Source organism: Drosophila navojoa, chromosome 3 (genome assembly GCF_054131105.1).
Source record: "Drosophila navojoa isolate 15081-1374.11 chromosome 3, UAZ_NAV_1.0, whole genome shotgun sequence".
NCBI classification, from domain to species: Eukaryota; Metazoa; Arthropoda; class Insecta; order Diptera; family Drosophilidae; genus Drosophila; species Drosophila navojoa.
In genome coordinates, this window is record NC_142891.1 from 29908176 (window position 1) to 29927384 (window position 19209).

Sequence of the window (19209 nt, forward strand, 5' to 3'; positions counted from 1 at the left end):
TGTCAGCCTCCCATTGGCCGAAGTAATGTTGTTGCTCTATGAGTGAAAGTGTCGACTACTATCACCAGGGTCCGAACGACACCTCGGCTAATGATCATCGATGATCGTCGTTCGTGCGACGCGAACCCATTGCTGAATCTGTAGGAGCGAAAGAGGCCGACTATCGTCGGACCTTGACTCTTTCTGGTAGCGAGGGTAGCTCACAATGTTATAATCAGAATATGAAAGTTTCATCCCTGAACCAATTTGGCACTGTCGGCAACTTTGTTTACCTTTCTCTCAGTCCGCATGTGTGAACGCTTGGATCTCAGAAGATTACATTGTAAACGAAAACCTTATCTAGATCTTGAAATATATAGATTTGATTTTTGTTTTCCTTATCAAACAAAGTGCCCTAAGAAATTGAATCCTCTTTGGATTCAATCAAGTAAATTGTTATTTTGCTCATAATTAAAATCGTGAAGCTGTCTTTCATATTTAATTATAAATTGAAAGGGAAATATATCAATCAAGTCTACTCCTTCTCTTTTTGTGAGCAGAGTGTAATGTTATTTACAATATACATCCTCACACACACTTTGCCCAAATCCGGGTTTGGTGACTTTTAATCGACATCTTTTCACCTTAAACGATTGAGCACATCATTCCCCTAAAGGTGGATGGTCGACTTTTGAACAAAGTTCCAGTAGGCTTAATTGTATTTATCTCTCTCCCTCCATACTCTCACAGATGTACATATTTATATATATAAATATATGTACGTATGTATACACAAGCAACTACCATTAAGTTTCCTAGATATAAGCGACGAGCGACCGAACTCTTGCCTTGAGTATAAAAAATATATTTTCGAAATGAAGGGAACATATTCACTTACAGACCCTTGCCCCATGTGTGAGCATTTTTATACTCATTCACGCCCATTCGAATCTTTATAGGTTCATAACATTAGCTTAAGTGCATTATTTAAACGTTCTAGTTTTAAAACTCTAGGGAATACAGTTTTATCCGATTTGCCAAACCCCTAATGAGCGTAACTCATGATCTTGGATGGTCTACGCGGATCTACATAACAAATTTCAACTTTCTAGCTCATCAACTAATACGATTTCTGGTCTATCGAAAAATGCATATTCCGATTTGCCACGCCTTTAGTGGGCAAATCGGAGATAAACACAAGTATGTGTTCCAAATTTCAAGTTTCTTCCCGAAAAAAATTGCGCCTATACGGACAGACGGACGGAGGACGGACAGCAAGACGGGTATTGCACAAAACCAATATACTCATTTCACTTTCGTCAATGACTATAAATACCTCTTAATTGTCACATTTTTTGAGGGTACGCTTGCATAACTAATATGCACAAAAGTAATATATGTATATTTATCGGTGGCATGGCAAATCTAAAAATGGATTGGCAGCCTTATGGGTATACCGCAGTCAGTAAAAAAACCTATATTTAATTTGGAGTATGTAGCAATTGATCTCTGATTTTAAAGCTTTTTAATCTTTGATTACAGATCCACCGAGTCAACCAATTTACAAAGGAGAGGGCAGCGAAGTCGATTTTTGTGGTACTGTCTATATGGTTGGGGATTGCCAACAGCTTTGACATCCATTACAGCCTCATTAAGCAAATCTGATGTATTGGCAGAGAATATCCGACCCATATTTGGGCATGGAAGATGTTGGTTTACCTGTAGGTTACAATAATTTCTTATTAATATCAAAATTTTGTTAATGTGTACATATTATTGATTTCAGACGATGCAATTGGATACGCAAGCTTAGTATTTTTTTCTGGACCTCTCGGCGTACTTTTTGTCATAAATCTAGTGTTTTTTCTATTAACGCTAAAGTATTGCAACAAAGTCAAAAGAGAAATATTCAGAATGCAGAGCTCAAATACTGAGAAACATACATTGAGAAGCCGTTTTTTTATGGATAAAACAAGATTTATTATGAACACAAAGCTCTGCTTTGTAATGGGAATAACGTGGCTTTTAGAAATCGCAAGCATTTTGTTTTATGATCATAAAAAAAATTTTTTTTGGTCAATTAGTGATTCTTTCAATGTTTTGCTGGGTGTCTTTGTTTTTATAATCTTCGTTTTTAAGAGACGGGTGTGGAATGAAATCACGCTTAAATTAGGTAAGACAAATTATATTATTAATAAAATAATACGCAGAATACTTATTCAAAGACCCTACGCTCCCAGAAAAAAACAAAGAATTTTGTTTATACCCTGAACCCATTGAAAATGGGAAATCAGGGTATAATGGTTTTGTGAAAAAGTATGCAGCGGGCAGAAAGAATTATCGCAAACCCTATAAAGTATATATATATTCTTCATCAGCACGACGATCTGAGTTGATATAGCCCTGTGCGTCTGTCCGTCTGTCCGTCCGTCCGTATGAACGCCTAGATCTCAGAAGTTATGAGAGCTAGAGATCTGAAATTTGGTATGCATACTCAATCGAAATAGTCCCAATTCCGTATGAAGCACAGCTGTGAGCCATTTTTTATACTCTCTCTCTCTCAGTCCGTCTCTCTCGCTCTCTATGGTCGCTGAAATCTTCACTCTCAGCCGCGCACAAAAATTGAAATTTTTGTTCGCGACGATCCCAGCTCTGTCCTTTTAAGTGAAGGGTATACCGAAATTTGTAAAGCGTTTGTCACGTTCATACAAACGCGCCTCTTTCATTCAAACCCAAAATCGTTCACACAACTCTAAGTTGAGGTAGGCACACGCCAATGCTAATGTCCCATGCATACACACATGCACATACACACACGCACATGTAAAGGCACATAGGCATACAAATGCTTCTACAAGTGATATTCAATAATTGTGACCATCGCATCGCATGCGTACACAATCAAATGTACATATACACATACAAATGTATGTATGTGAGCACTTCTAATGAGAGGCGTGGAAAATCGGTATATGCATATTCCGATAGGTCTCCCCCCATTATTACCCTGTACTCTTGAAACGGCTTGCCATGCTCACGCAAAATGTTTGCGTATTCATGATAATTTCTGGGGAGGATCTTGTCGATCTTGTGAAGTGCTCACATACACCATATGATACTAGCTAGAGACTTAAGTTTTCTAGGTCCATGTATATTACGGGCATATCTCTTTTTCTCCAGAAATAACATGATATCGGCCAAATCTTCAGATCTGGAGTCTTTAGGCTTTCAAAGCAAAACACCCACCCCACCCCCAAATTTGCAATAAGCGGATTTCAAGTACAATACAACCTGCAGTTTTAAAATATTTTGGACAGCATGACAAACATATTAACATAACATTTCATAAAAGCGTATGATAATGTAACAGTAAAATTTAACCTTTATTTTATCTATACTTCCAAACATTACCTCCTTTTTTTAGGCTTGTGGTCAACTAGCGATCGTCGTGGAAACCGAAATGCGACATGTATAACACAATCAACGTGTGTAAATCAAAATATGGCTATGCAAAAACTTGGAGATGTTAATGGTGAAAAACCCCTTATACGACGAACGACCTAGATACAAAACGCTATAAACCTTATTTAGTAAAATCATACTTATCTACATATTATATTCAATATATTATATATTAAATTAAATGAAAGTATTTTGTACATGTATTGTATTTTTGATTGAATAATAAATTGAAACAGTCAAGATATCTGAGCTTCGGAAAACAACTTTATACTTTTCTATGCAATTTTCGTAATATAATTTATGTGGTGCAAGTTATAAAACAAGTAAGAACGTTGCTGTCGGGCGTTACTGATTGCGGAATACTCTTTCATACCCCATCAGCAATTTAGCAGCCAAGTTTAGCTCCAATACTGTAGAAAGTTCAGTGTTTCTCGATTTTCCACGCCCCTACTGGGCGTAGACATTTTTGGCCAGCTCATGGAACAAGCTAACCGTAACCTAGCTGCAAAATTTGGATGATAACGCTCTGAAGATGTGAAAATTACAGGGTATTTTTTGATATGCCACGCCCCTAAAAAGGCGTAACAATATTTTTTAGGGAATCGATAGCTCCTAGCTTCTATACTTTAGGAGATATAAACTTTTGTGGTTTGCCACGCCCCCTTTGAGATAAATCCATCATAGCTCGTTGGACTTGGGAAGTCAACTTAACAAGTTAAGTTCTAATACTGTAGGAAACTCATTATTTCGATTTGCCACGCCCCTACCAAGTGTATACACTTCATTTTTGGACAGATCATAGAACGATCTAACGGTAACCTTGTTGCAAAATTTTGATGCTTACGCCCCAAAAATGAAAAAATTACCAAAGCTTTTTGGTCTTAAAAGGTCAGCCCGAAATACAGCAGAACTTATTTCGAGGGAATATTATACAACCGAAGTATGCTTTCTTTATGCCCATTAATAATGATATTGAACAGAAGTAAGAAGACTCCAGTCAAGACTGCTCGACTAGGATATACCCTGAGCCCTCCAATCTGATATTCTACTCTCTCTGCACTTATTTTAGGCACACATACATACGCACGCACGTATTAGAACGCGCTCTGCTAACTGCGCAGTAAGCAGCGACTGTGCTTGGACTGCGCTGCAGTGTTGGCAATGTTATGAGAATTTATTTGTTGGATAATTTAATTTCTAGACGTACGATGTATGTATTTATGTAAATATCGAAGCACAAGAGTCTAGATCTTGAAATACATTTTTTACATATATGATGGTGAGGGATGGATTTAGGGGTGGGGGAAAATTTGAACAAAAATCGAAACTGTATAAAATGCAATTTATGTTTTAAATTAGGAGACTCTAGCTTTAAAGATGTAGGAGATATAATTTTATAGCTGTTAGAGCGTTAAATGAAACAACTCCACATTTACCGAATTCAAGATTGAAACTGAACTGTTTATTGCTTAAAATCCTAGTTCTTATATACCTAACAGAGACTCTTAAAACTACTTCCTGTCACTGGAAGGGTGCTGTTCAGGCAAGAATATATGAATATACGATGATCGTATACATGCCTCCGACGCACTCAGCGACTAGCAGGTAGTGCGCTGTGAAATGCATAAATAGACAAATGAAGACCAACCCTTGCAACCCCAGAGTCAGATTACGAAGGAGACGAGCGCTGAGCCTTACAAACTCAGCGATAGGATAAGAATAGCTAATAGACCAACGCGGAGTCTTACACACTCAGCGATAAGATATGAATGTGTAATAGCCCAATGCTGAGCCTTACACACTCAGCAATAGATACATTAGATTTAAGGGTTGAAATTATGCATGAGTCTGGGTATATAAGCCCGGGCTCAGAAGAATAAAGATCAATACGAAACTAAACACCATCATAGTCAAGTGTATTCGTTCATGGTCCTTCGAGCCGGATGAAGTATTTTAATACTTTGATGTAGTCCACAAGGAAAAGTGTTTGTGTTTAGTACAAAGTTAAGTTCTAAATAATTGTAGATTTGTGCATTGGCTTACCAACCCAAGCTGTGAGTCGGGGCACAGCAAGATCAGCCTAGTTATCGAAACAAAAAAACCTCCAACGGGAAAAGCCAATGGATCTACAATAAACAAACAACTGTGTCGTCAACCATCAATATTTAACGAGAAATATTTGATGACATAATGGCAGAAATCAGGACCAAAGTTACCGATCACGCCATAGACACAGACCAACTTTATAGCTGGGAAACGAGACCGGAAACATCAAAGCATATGTTTTTATTCGGTTGGTCGAGCCCAATGGTGAAGTTGTTTAACCTTTTGGACAAAAGAGTTCAAAGAGTATGGCTGCACATTGAAGAAGTGCAGGCCAACATTGAGCTCAGCAACCAGGAGGATGCTCTAGACAGCAAAGAAACGCTAGAGTTCCTCTGGATTAAAGTCCAGTCAACGCTTACCGATTTGGAGGTTAAATATGATAAGCGTGTCCATGAAATCGATGGCATAGACGCACTGGAAGTCAAAGTGTACACAGTGTCTAAAAGGCTGCAAAACATAAAGGAAGACACTCCAAAGCGACCGAGACCGAGATCTCAGGCAGCTTTGGATGCCATTGTGTTCAAAAAGTGGGATTTCAACCCGCCGGCAAGCCCACACATGGGAAGAAATATAACTGAATCTACAGAACAAGAAAATAAAGTTCAAGTAGTAACAACAAAAACAAAGCTGGGTGAAGACAAGAGACCAATAAAAAAGATCTGGGCTCCACTAACTCCGATATTGGATTCGGAGGGCATAGAAGATGAGGACGAGAATGGAATTTCTGCCACAACTTCGACATCGACGTTGAGTATCACTGAAGATACATCAACAGATACCCAATCGGAAGTTCGACCAATTGATGATATTTCCACAGTTGACAGCACGACGAAAGAGCAAACTTCTTCGGAGACTGCACCAGCGGCTGGATGTGCAGCTGAAGAGAACAGCGACAATACCGACTCAAACTCTCCAGTGATGACCACAGCAGCGCTACCAACTATGGAGACTAAAACTGCAAGTACAATTACATCGGAAAGGGATTCAATTGGAAGTAGCAGCAACATTTTAAAGGAAACAACCATAACCACTACAAGCGAATCAATATCTGTTCTAAAGCATCAGGATCAAACGAAGGATATCTACCATTTGGAGGCTTTGGCTTCGGCAACAATGAAACGATTGACAACTTCCTCAACAGATGCACTCAGCTATACTAATCCAACAAATGATGACACCTGAAAGCCGCGGAAGTTCTTCAAAGAGGCTAAGCCACCTAAGCAAAAGTCCAAGGTACTGGTGGCACACTCGGTTTATCTGGATGTCACACTCTCTGGGCCCCGCAGAATGTTCAGGCACGAACCTAAGGATTGGATTGGTGATCATTTCGTCAAGAATATTAACAATTATCAAATTTGTATTTGTCCTGTATATTATTGAGATTTCCACAGACAGCAATTCCGGAAGTCACACACTTGGCCCCCCGCAGAATGTTCAGGCATGAACATATGAATATACGATGATCAGCGACTAGCAGGTAGTGCGCTGTGATAGCGATAAGGGCCACATGTACGGACTGCATAAATATACAAATGAAGACCAACCCTTGCAACCCCAGAGTCAGATTACGAAGGAGACGAGCGCTGAGCCTTACAAACTCAGCGATAGGATAAGAATACCTAATAGACCAACGCGGAGTCTTACACACTCAGCGATAAGATATGAATATGTAATAGCCCAATGCTGAGCCTTACACACTCAGCAATAGATACATTAGATTTAAGGGTTGAAATTATGCATGAGTCTGGGTATATAAACCCAGCCTCAGAAGAATAAAGATCAATACGAAACTAAACACCATCATAGTCAAGTGTATTTGTTCAGGTGCATTTTCTCTTAGAAACAAGTGCACAGATGTTTACCCAAGTGTCCCTTTTTAGATCGCTGGGCCCAGGCTCACGTTACATTTACATATTGGTCGCTGCAACTAAAGGGTGACATACTTATTACTTTGTGTCGGATAACGAGCAGGTTATCGAGTATTGTCTCTATTTTTATACCCTGAACCCACTGAAAATGGAAAATCAGGGTATAATGTTTTTGTGTAAAAGTACGTAACAGGCAGAAGGAATCATCGCAGACCCCATAAAGTATATATATTCTTGATCAGCACGACGAACTGAGTCGATATAGCCCAGTCCGTCTGTCCGTCCGTCTGTCCGTATGAACGCCGAGATCTCAGAAGATATAAGAGCTAGAGAATTTTGTGTGTATACTCGTGCATACCATACGCAGCACAAGTTTGCTTAATTTTTTCGATAACTCATCCGAAAACTTTTTTATCGAGAATAATCGAAAAATTGTTTTTGGTTTTTGAGCACCATCGGAGTACTATTAGACGTGGAGACATGAGTTTTATTGTGTATATACATATGATGAAAACAAACATTTTGTAATCAACAGATTTTGGATACCACGCCCCTTCGCCCCCAATTTGTAAAAAACGTATTTCAAGTACTGTGCTTTGGAATGTATTACGCCATTTAATTACGCCCTGAAAATTTCATTAAGATCGTATGTTTACAAAAGAAGATATTCACTAAGTAAATTCTCATACTATTGCCCACACTGCAGCGAGGGTGGATGTATGTGTATGTATGTGTGAGTGCATAAAAGAAGTGCAGAATGATAAGCATATCAGCTTGGAGGGTTCAGGGTATCTCCTAGTCGAGGAGTCTCGACTAGAGTCTTCTTCCTTGTTATTATTATGTATGTTCATGTTTGAACATTCTGCCAGGGGCTCAAAAATGTTGTGTGTGTAAAAAATTTTATTTTTTGTTCGATGACCCGCAGGTCATCCAGTATTGATATGTTTTCAACATTCTGCCAGAGGGGCCAAAAATATATATATATTTTTTTTTTTTTATTTTAGTTTGATACCGCGCAGGTTATCGAATATATATATATTTTTTTTATGTTTCAATTTTTTCAATCTGGACACTAAGTCCGATTGCATTTTCAAAAGCTTTATAACTTTTTCTGACAGCATTTTTTCTTATTTATTTAAAAAAATGAAAAAATGAAGCGTTAAATGAAACAACTCCACATTTGCCGAATTCAAGATTGAAACTGAACTGTTTATTGCTTAAAATCCTAGTTCTTATATACCTAACAGAGACTCTTAAAACTACTTCCAGTCACTGGAAGGGTGCATTTTCTCATAGAAACAAGTGCTCAGATGTTTACTCAAGTGTTCCTGTTTTAGATCGCTGGGCCCAGGCTCAGGTTACATTTACATATTGGTCGCTGCATTGATCGCTGCAACTAAATGGTGACATATTTATTACTTTGTGTCGGATAACGCGCAGGTTATCGAGTATTGTCTCTATTTTTATTATTATGTATGTTCATGTTTGAACAATAAGTGATTTTCCATAAGGTTTTTTTTTCATCGATAACGAAATAATTAGATGAGTTCTCGATTTATAGTGATGAACTCGTTTATCTTCTGAAAACGACGCGTTCAAGCATACGGACAGACAGACACGCACACAGGGCAAAATTGACTCAGTTCGTCGCCCTGATCAAGAATATATATATACTTTGTGGAGTCTGTTATGCCTCCTTATGCCTGTTATAGACATTTTGACAAAACCATTATACCCGGATTTCCCATTTTCAATGGGTTCAGGGTATGAAAATACAAATTAATCTCTCAGCGCAATGGACTCAATGTTCAATATTCTTTGTTAGGCCATCTTTAGCTAGCAACAAACTGGATTTTTTCCCGACGCAAGAACATGCCACATATAGTTGTTTAATGGCAAATCCAATAAATTATAAAATTCTACTGGGTAATTTAGAGCTTCGATCCTTCAACCTTGTGGAGAGAATCGTATCGGCTGGATACTTTTGACCCCGCGGTCTTTTCTGAAGCTATTCAGTCTCTGGGCACAATAGGCAATGCTGAAGCCAGAGCATGCCAAATAGTAGCCCAAATTCAGAGTGCCAGCAATACGAGCATGTTACGTCGCAAACAGTTCAAATAGGTGACATTCGACGCAAATGCATCCAGGCGAGAAGAAGCGGTAGGTCTACGTTTGTTGAGAAACAATTAGGTTACCAGACAGTAGCTCTCAGAGGTCTTAGAACTAACACAGCTCCAGGGCCGGACGGGATCCCCAATCGTGCGCTAAAGCTAGCCCTCGCCTTGCACCCCAGTACATTTGCCGAGTTATACAATAAATGTATTATTCAAGAGACGTTCCCTGCAAAATGGAAAACGCAGAGCCTGGTATTGCTACACAAGGCTGGCAAACCACTAGAAGAGCCATCGTCGTATAGACCAATCTGCCTCTTAGACACCATATACTGGATGCGCTATCACAATATAATATCCCTAAATATCTTAAAGAGATAATAAAGAGCTACTTCGGAGAAAGAACACTGGTATACAACACGAGTGAGGGTCGCCAAACTCATACAGTGTCAGCTGGAGTACCCCAAGGCTCAGTGCTGGAGCCTCTCCTCTGGAATATCATGTACGACGGCGTACTGCGCTTGGAACTACCAACAGGTGCGCACACCATTGGCTTTGCTGATGATGTAGCTGTCGTAGCCATAGGAAAGGATCTCAAAGATACAGAGGATATGTGCAGCTAAAGTATCAATCGCATACGAAGCTGGTTGACTGGAGCTGGGCTCGAGCTAGCGGCACACAAAACTGAAGTTGTCCTAGTCAGCAGTCGCAAAAGAGTGGAAACTGACAATATAAAGATCGGCAGCGTCACCATTGCGTCAAAGAGGACGATAAAGTATCTTGGTGTCATGATAGACACAATATTAACTTTCCGCGAGCACTTTGAACGTGTGCATAAAAAGGCAGCTGATACTCTCAAGAATTATGCTTAACACGCGGGGACCAAAACAGCAACGACGTCTCCTTCTAATGAGCGTCATAAGGTCCGTCATCCTCTATGCTACGCCAATATGGGCAACGGCGATTGCAACGCCGAGCTACAGCATAACTTGCTGCGCATTCAGAACAGTCTCTGACGACGTGGCGCTTGTCATAGCCAGCATGGTGCCTCTGGAGGACTTAGTCGCCAAGGCCGTGGAACGGAGTGCACACGAGCCTATACGACGCAATGATATTAGAGCGAACACGATGGCAAAGAAATTGGAACAGCTCAACTAAAGGGCGGTGGATACATGCTCTTATCCCTGAGCTTGAGCCATGGATAGCCCGCAAAGACCGCGAAGTTAATTTTTATCGCTCACAGATTCTATCGGGACATGGATGCTTTCGGAGCTATTTGAAGCGCTTTGGCCTCGATGAAACCGACGAATGCTCTCGGTGCGGAGGAGGTCTGGTGGAGGACGCGAAGCACGTCTTATTCGAATGTGGACGCTTCCTAGAGGAGAGGCGTTGTCTGGAAGAAGCATTTGGCCGTTCCATTAGAGCGGACAACATGGTCAACGTGATGTTGGAATCGGAGGCAGCTTGGAAACTTATAAGCACCTTCGCGGCCACACAGAATTGAGCGAAGACGAGCTGTCCCAAGCTAAGGGAGTGCAAAGTGCTAGCACAGCAATGCTTTACGGCCGTCCCGCAAGCATCGTGCGCTACGCTTAGCCACCTAAACACACTTAAACTCATATTGCAAAAAGTTGTTAAATATAAAAAAAAAAAAAAAAAAAAACACAGGCACACATACACAGCGGCTGCGCTTGGCCTGCAATGTAGGTAATATTATGAGAACTTTGATGTTGAATAATTTAATTTCTAGACATACAATCCTTATGAAACTTTCAGAACATAATCATGTTTTAATGTATGTATGTGTATACTGAAGCACAAGTCTCTAGCATTGGAAATGCGTTTTTTACAAATTGGGGGCGAAGGGGGCGTGATATACAAAATCTGTAAATTACAAAATGTTTGTATTCATCATATGTATATACACAGTAAATCTGAATTCTTCTGGTCTAACAGTGTTCAAATTAAGCTGAAAAACAAAATATATTAGTCGACTATTCTCGATAAAAAAGTCATCGGATGATGTATCGAAAAATTAAAGCAAACTTGTACTGCGTATGGTTTAAACAAGTATGCATGCCAAATTTCAGCCCTCTAGCTTTTGCATCTTCTGAGATCAACGCACTCATACAGACATACAGACGGACGGACAGACAGACGGACAGGGCTATATCGACTCAGCTAGTCATCCTGATCAAGAATATATATACTTTATGGAGTCTGTGATGATTCCTTCTGTCCGTTACATACTTTCTCACAAAACCATTATATCCTAAATTTCCCATTTTCAATGGTTTCAGGGTATAAAAATTAGGCCAATGGTGCATTACACCAAAAAACTAAATAATTTACAAACTTCTCAGCTGTCTCTGATTTTTCAAAAAGTACTTGGACTTAAAAGTCTCGTCTTGCACAGTTTTAGTGTACAATATGATTTTATCGACATTGCATTTTTTTTTTTTAATACTTGATATGCACTTGTCAATACAGCGTATAAGTTTTTTTTACTTGCATGCATGTATATATAATAACAGGTGCAAGGGATTGCATTCCATTAGCTTAATGAACTTAATCAGGTATTACATATTTTTAAAAAATGCATTCATTGAAATGAAATCAGGTGCTTAGATATAAGCGCGAGTTACTCGCCAGTCAATATACTACACACATGCACTTGTCGCTTTAGCTAGTCAATAAAGCTACAAAAGCCCAAAATCGTTCACATCATTCTAAGTTGAGGCAGGCACACGCCAATGTTCATCTCCCAAGCACACATGCCCATACACACACGCACATATGAAATCACATAGGCATAGAAATGCTTCTACAAGTGATCTCCCATAATTGTAAGCATCGCAGCCCATGCGTACACACAATCAAATGTATATATGTACATACATATGTACGTATGTATGTATGTGAGCACTTCACAAGATCGACCAAATGCAAATGCTGGGATTTAAAATTGCTACAGGCAGCAAGAGCTTCGCACACAAGCACACAAATGCTCATAGTACATGTAGCAAGGGAGAGTGTGTGCGTGCACGCTCGTCGCGAAAGCATTTTCACTATGAGCACCAACGCTTTCATACCCTTTCCACAAATAAAATCGAAAACACATATACATATTTTGTACGAGCTTGGCAAACGGTTTGATAAGTTCGGTATACTCTTCACACAGAAGGGAAGGCATGGGTTCTTGCTGCGAAGAAATTTCAATTTTCGCGAGCTGGCAGCTCAGAGCTGCTGCTTGTGCTCACATGCATACACACATATACACATTTGAGAGAGCAAAGAGCATCGAGAGAGAGAGAGAGAGAGAGCAAGGGAAACATTGAGCGCAGAGGGATCTTTTCATCTTTCAACCATCGACCATCTCGGTCGAGCGCATAAAGCGAAATGATTGTGCTCTCGCATATTTTTGTAGTCCGACCCCTAAAAGTGATGAGCCGAGCAAATACGAAGTTGACTGGGAGATTACCCTCGAAAATAAGTGTGCAAAACACTTTACACTACGTGTCCGGTCTATGTGCTCTCTGGTTAGTGATTATATCTCCTACACCTTTAGAGCTAGAGCTTTCTAATTATATGTTGATTTGTGTGTATTTTATATAATTTCGATTTGTGTTGATATTTACCCTCCACCGCTATATCCACCCCTTCGCCACAAATTTGTAAAAAACGTAGACTAGAAACCTGTGCTTTGGTGATGGCTAATTGGGATTTTAATGTAGATCGGTTAGAAAAAGTTTGTCTCACATATTTGCAAAAGATAAGAACTGAATTCGCTATAGTTTCGGAAAAAAAATCAATTTCATTTTGAGCGTTTGTATACTAACATGTAATTACAAAACTACAAAAATGTTTCTCATGTAAAGTTACATTTTTCGACATAAGATCATTTTGCAAGAATGCGACGATATAATAATTTATATTATAAATTAAATTTAAAAAAAAACAAGTAAGAAAACTCTAGTCGAGAGCGCTCGACTAGATACTACCCTGAACCAAACTAATAGAAAAGCACATTTAGTATGGTTCAAATTTCAATTTCGATGTATTTATTTATTTATATAAATGAAATAGAAAACTCATTTAATTAAATATATAAAAATTTTGAAACAATTAAAAAAAAGAATTACGACACGCTCTGGGTTTGAACCCGAGTCCTCGTGATCAAGCGCAGCGCTTTCTACCTTGACGCCACCCTTCTGTTCTAATTTTCAATGTCAAAACTGAAATAGATTCACTGCTACAGCGCCATCTACCAAATCTAAGTCAAACTAACTGCTGATGTGACTTTAAGAATGTGCAATAATAAAAACGTACATATAGTATGACTAAAATTTCAATTTCGATTTTTGAAAAAATATAAGAGAAATTTAATCAAATATATAAAAATTTTGAAGCAATTAAAAGAAAACTACAATACGCCCAGCAGGATTTGAACCAAAGACCTCGCGATCAAGCGCCGCGCCCTCTACCATGACGCCACTCCTCTGCTCTTATTCACAATGTCAAAACTGAAATAGATTCACTGATGCAACGCCATCTAGCAGAACTAAACGAAACTAACTGCTGATGTGATTCTAAGAATGTGCTGGAAGATGTTTGAATGTATGTGTGCACACGTATTGGAAAACTGCTGTTGCTGCAGCACGTGCGTTTGTTAATTGGCCAAACATTTTGTTATTTTTTAAAGTCGATTGACTAAACCGAATTTAATGAAACTTTCAGCATATGATCTACATATTCTATTGAATATTTAGCATTTAAAAAAAAAAACATGTCAAATCATTCACAATTAGCTATACTAGAATCTGACCTTCACTGGGGATTCTGAATTTGGAGCCGGTATCCAAAATATAACAAAAACCGAAATTGTATAAAATGCATTGGAATATATTTTTAAAATTTGGAGACTATAGCTCTAAAAATGTAGGATATATAAATTTATAACCTATTGCGCTTGGGTTGCGCTGCAGTGTTGGCGATATTATGAGAACTTATTTGTTGAATAATTTAATTTCTAGACGTACGATCGTAATGAAACTTTCAGAACGTAATCATGATGTTTAAATGTATGTGTATACCGAAGCACAAGTCTCTAGTATTTGATATACGACTTTTACAAAGATGAGGGTGAGGGGGTGGATTTAAGGGCGGGGGGTAAATTTTAACAAAAACCGAAATTGTATAAAATTCATCTTAATATACATTTTAAATTTGGAGACTCTAGCTTGAAAGATGTAGGAGATATAATTATTTAAGTGATCTTCAATAAGGTTTTTTATCGATAAAAAAGTATCGGAATGAGTTATCGTTTTTTAGTGATAAACTCGATATCCGCGCTGTATTTACGGACATTTTAAAAAAAAGTTGAGGTCTCTAGCTCTTGTATCTTCTGAAATCGACGCGTTCAAACATACGGACGGACGGACGGACGGACGGACGGACAGACAGACGGACAGGGCTAAATCGACTCAGCTCGTCGCCCTGATCAAGAATATATATACTTTGTGGGGTCTGCCACGCCTCCTTCTGCCTGTTACATACATTTTAACAAAACCATTATACCCTGATTTCCCATTTTCAATGGGTTCAGGGTATAAAAATGGGGTGAGAGCGATTAGATCATCTCGTTAAAATTGTATTTTTAAACACATTAATTTTTATATTTGATTTCTGTTTTTACCTATTTTAATCGCCATTTCAGCAGAAGAAATTTCTTTTTAAATTTCTTGATAATACTAGTTTTCATATTCGAAAATAAATTATAGGTTTCAACGGGTTAATACTGCCGAACGACGAACTGACCTTAGGGCACGAATATTTCTTAATCGAAAACTAAGCTAATTTTGATGCCTAGCCCCGGTCACGCACACACATCGAGTCATACTACTGATAGCAGCTCACTTGCTGGTCAATTTCATAAATATTCAATACGGTTCGGAATGATTTTTGACATGTTTTTTACAATAATTATTGTATTTTTACATTACAGAATTTCAAGATTTACAAAGAAAAGAGAAGTTAAAGATTGAACTTTTTTTAAGTGCAAATACCAATCGGTAATTTTAAAAACATTATTATTAGTTTGTATAAAGAATTTCGTTTATTAACAAACTAAAAAAAAAAAAGAAAAAAAAAATCAAATTGTTGGTAAATTATTCGTATATACATATACATACATACAAATGTGTGTACATATTCAATATTGAATATAAACTACATATGTACATATGTATGTATAACTATAAGACTTGCAAGAAATTACACTTTTAGATTAATTAGCTTCCGATTTTTATACAATTTTAGAGCGCGTCATTCATAGTGTGTGATTTAACCATGTCGTAAGTACCAATATTTAACATACGAACAGACCATTCTTAGAGAGCCAGATAGTCGGACTGTAAAGACAGAGCAATGTAAATATATTTGATTTTGATATTTTTCAGAAGGACTCATTTAGTTAGTATATAGCATACTATACCAATCCACTAAAATCCAATCTAATACATACCATTAAACTAAACAAGTAAGAAAACTCTAGCCAAGACTGCTCCACCAAGACATTTCATAAACTCTTCGAGCATAAACAGCCATAATCTGCAGTGGGCTTACTATGGGAATTGCATTGTTTAATAATTGTTATAACATGCTAAAACTTGATGATCTGCGAGTTATCAAACAATATTTCATTTGAGCCCCTGGCAGAATATTCAAGCATGAAGACAATACTCGATAGCCTGCGCGTTATACGAAATCAAGTAATGAATATGTCACCCCTTAGTTGCATCGACCAATGCAGCAGCTAATATACAGACATATGTAAAAGTAACGTGGGCCTGGGCGATGAGTCAACGCTCTAAAAAAAGGACACTTCACTTAACATCTGTGCACTTTTGTGTATATCTCTGGGAGATACAGTTTTATCCGGTAGATATATCCGCTTTTAATCTTGGGTGGTTGTCGTGGATATACATTCCGAATTTCAGACTTCTAGCTCATCAACTAATATGATTTCTGGTATATCGGAAAATTCATTTTCCGATTTGCCACGGCCCTAGTGGGCGGATCGGGGAAATCTTAACATTTTTCAATCGAAGATATATAAGAGTATATGTTCCAAATGTCAAGTCTCTAGCTTCAATCGCGCATAATAAATAAAATAAAATAAGAAAAGTATGCAAGCAAGTAAGAAAGCTCCAGTCGAGACTGCTCGACTAGGAGATACCCTGAACCCTCCAAGCTAATATTCTAATCATTCTGCATTTCTTTTATGCACACATACATATGCATCCACACTTACTTATAAGCACGTGCTTTGCTAACTGCACAGTAAGCAGCGACTGCGCTTGGGCTGTGCTGCAGTGTGGGCGATAGTATGAGAATATATTTGTTGAATAATTTCATTTGCATACACACAATCCTAATGAAACTTTCAGATCGCAATTAAAATATGTGTGTACATTCCAAAGCATAAGTCTCTAGATCTTAAAATATGTTTTTACAATTTTGAAGCGGAGGGGGCGTGGTATCAAAATATGTAAATTACAAAATCTTTATATTTATTATATGTATATACACAGTAAATCTGAAGTCTCCAGGTCTAAAAGTATTCAAATTAGGCTTAAAAAACAAAATCGATTTTTCGATTATTCTCGATAGAAGGCTATCGGATGAATTATCGAAAAAATGATAAACTTGTAACACTAACCAGAAAACACATACATAGACCGGACACGTAGTGCAAAGCGTTTTGCACACTTATTTTCGAGCATTGGTTCCCAGACCGTTCGTATTTGCTCGGCTCCTCACTTATTAGGCTTGTGCTACGAAAATATGGGAACACAAAATCATTTCTCTTCATGCGCTCGACCGAGATGGTCGATTGTTAAACAAAAGATACTTCTATGCTAAATGTTTCCCATGCTCTCTCTCTCTCTCTCTCTCTCGATGCTCTCTCAAATGTGTATATGTGTGTATGCATGTGAGCACAAGCAGCAGCTCTGAGCTGCCAGCTCGCGAAAATTGAAATTTCTTCGCAGCAAGAACCCATGCCTTACCTTCTGTGTGAAGAGTATACCGAACTTATCAAACCGTTTGCCAAGCTCGTACAAAATATGTATATGTGTTTTCGATATAATTTGTGGAAAAGGTATGAAGGCATTCCCAGCATTTGCATTTGGTTGATCTTGTGTATATACATATGTATAAGTTACTCGCCGGTCATAGTGAACAAAAGTATTGGCAAGTGCACTTGTCACTATAGATAATCAGCTACCTAAATATACATAAGCGCGCCTCTGCAATTCGAACCCAAAATCATTCAGACAATTCTTAGTTGAGGTAGGCAGCCAATGTTCACGTCCCATGCTTACACACATGCACACACACAAACGCACATATAAAGGCACATTGGCATACAAATGCTTCTATAAGTGATATCCCATAATTGTTCGATTCAGATCCCATTCATACACACACAATTAAATGTATATACACATATACATATGTACATACATACATATGTATGCTTGTGAGCACTTCACAAGATCAACCAAATGCAAATGCTGGGATTTAAAATTGCTACTGGCAGTAAGAGCTTCGCACACAGGCACACAAACGCTCATAGTACATGTAGCAAGGGAGTGTGTGTGTGTGCAGGCTCGTCGCGAAAGCATTTTCACTATGAGCTTTCATACCCTTTCCACAAATAATATCGAAAACACATATACATATTTTGTACGAGCTTGGCAAACGGTTTGATAAGTTCGGTATACTCTTCACACAGAAGGGAAGGCATGAGTTCTTGCTGCGAAGAAATTTCAATTTTCGCGAGCTGGCAGCTCAGAGCTGCTGCTTGTGCTCACATGCATACACACATGTACACATTTGAGAGAGCATTGAGAGAGAGAGAGAGCATGGGAAACATTTAGCATAGAAGGATCTTTTGTTTAACAATCGACTAACATGATTTCTGGTATATCGGAAAATGCATTTTCCGATTTGCCACGCCCCTAGTGGGCGGATCGGGAAAATTTTAACACTTTATAAATCGGAGTTACACACGAGTATGTGTTCCAAATTTCAAGTCTCTAGCTTCAATAGCGGCGAAATGAACTGCGTTCATACGGACAGACGGACGCACAGCAAGACGGACATTGCACAAAACCAATATACTAATTCACTTCGGTAATCAGTATAAAAATATAAAATATGTTTGGTTTAATTATTTTCTTGCCGTGTCTTCGTGTATTTGTATACTCTCGTCTAATGAAGTATCGAATTCTTCCCGGTACTCTGTGTAAATTAAATTATATATACATATGTGTAAACAATTTTTTTAAAATTTGATCTGCGTTTGATATACAGAGGAGACACACATACACACAGACGAAGGGATAGACTGATGGGCAGGTCTCAATCGACTAGCTATCAGGCTGATCAGGAATATATTGTATAGCTTTTGTACTTTGTTTTAAGCATACATAGATACAAGTTAAATTTTCTAAATGTTGGATTAATGTTTACTTGCGCAAAGTTGCCTCCTTGGACGAATCAAGATAAACAAAAATTGATTGGAGACGAGAGCTTAAAAATCAATTTCTTGCTTATTCTTTATTCTTCAATTAAATTACAGACGAAATAGAAATTTTTTTAATCCAATCAAATAATTG

The 19209-nt window shown here is 38.2% G+C and overlaps 1 protein-coding gene and 1 long non-coding RNA gene across 4 annotated transcripts in view; both read left to right on the plus strand.

Moving 5' to 3' along the window:
• The window catches only part of mthl15 (methuselah-like 15), a 141650-nt gene extending 137998 nt beyond the window's left edge, over nucleotides 1-3652 (plus strand). The window contains exons 5-7 of one of the 3 annotated variants that reach the window (XM_089257658.1): nucleotides 1522-1575; nucleotides 1656-1700; nucleotides 1766-1921. In XM_089257658.1, coding sequence (XP_089113784.1) covers nucleotides 1522-1575; nucleotide 1656 — 55 coding nt within the window. In that variant the 3' untranslated portion in view covers nucleotides 1657-1700; nucleotides 1766-1921. Of the gene's footprint in view, nucleotides 1-1521; nucleotides 1701-1765; nucleotides 2153-3403 lie in introns of those variants that run through there. The other 2 variants (XM_089257657.1, XR_016196429.1) reach the window with 2 other exon arrangements.
• Nucleotides 1-19209, plus strand: part of LOC149091982 (uncharacterized) — a 202016-nt gene that overhangs the window by 174674 nt on the left and 8133 nt on the right. The window lies entirely within an intron of this gene.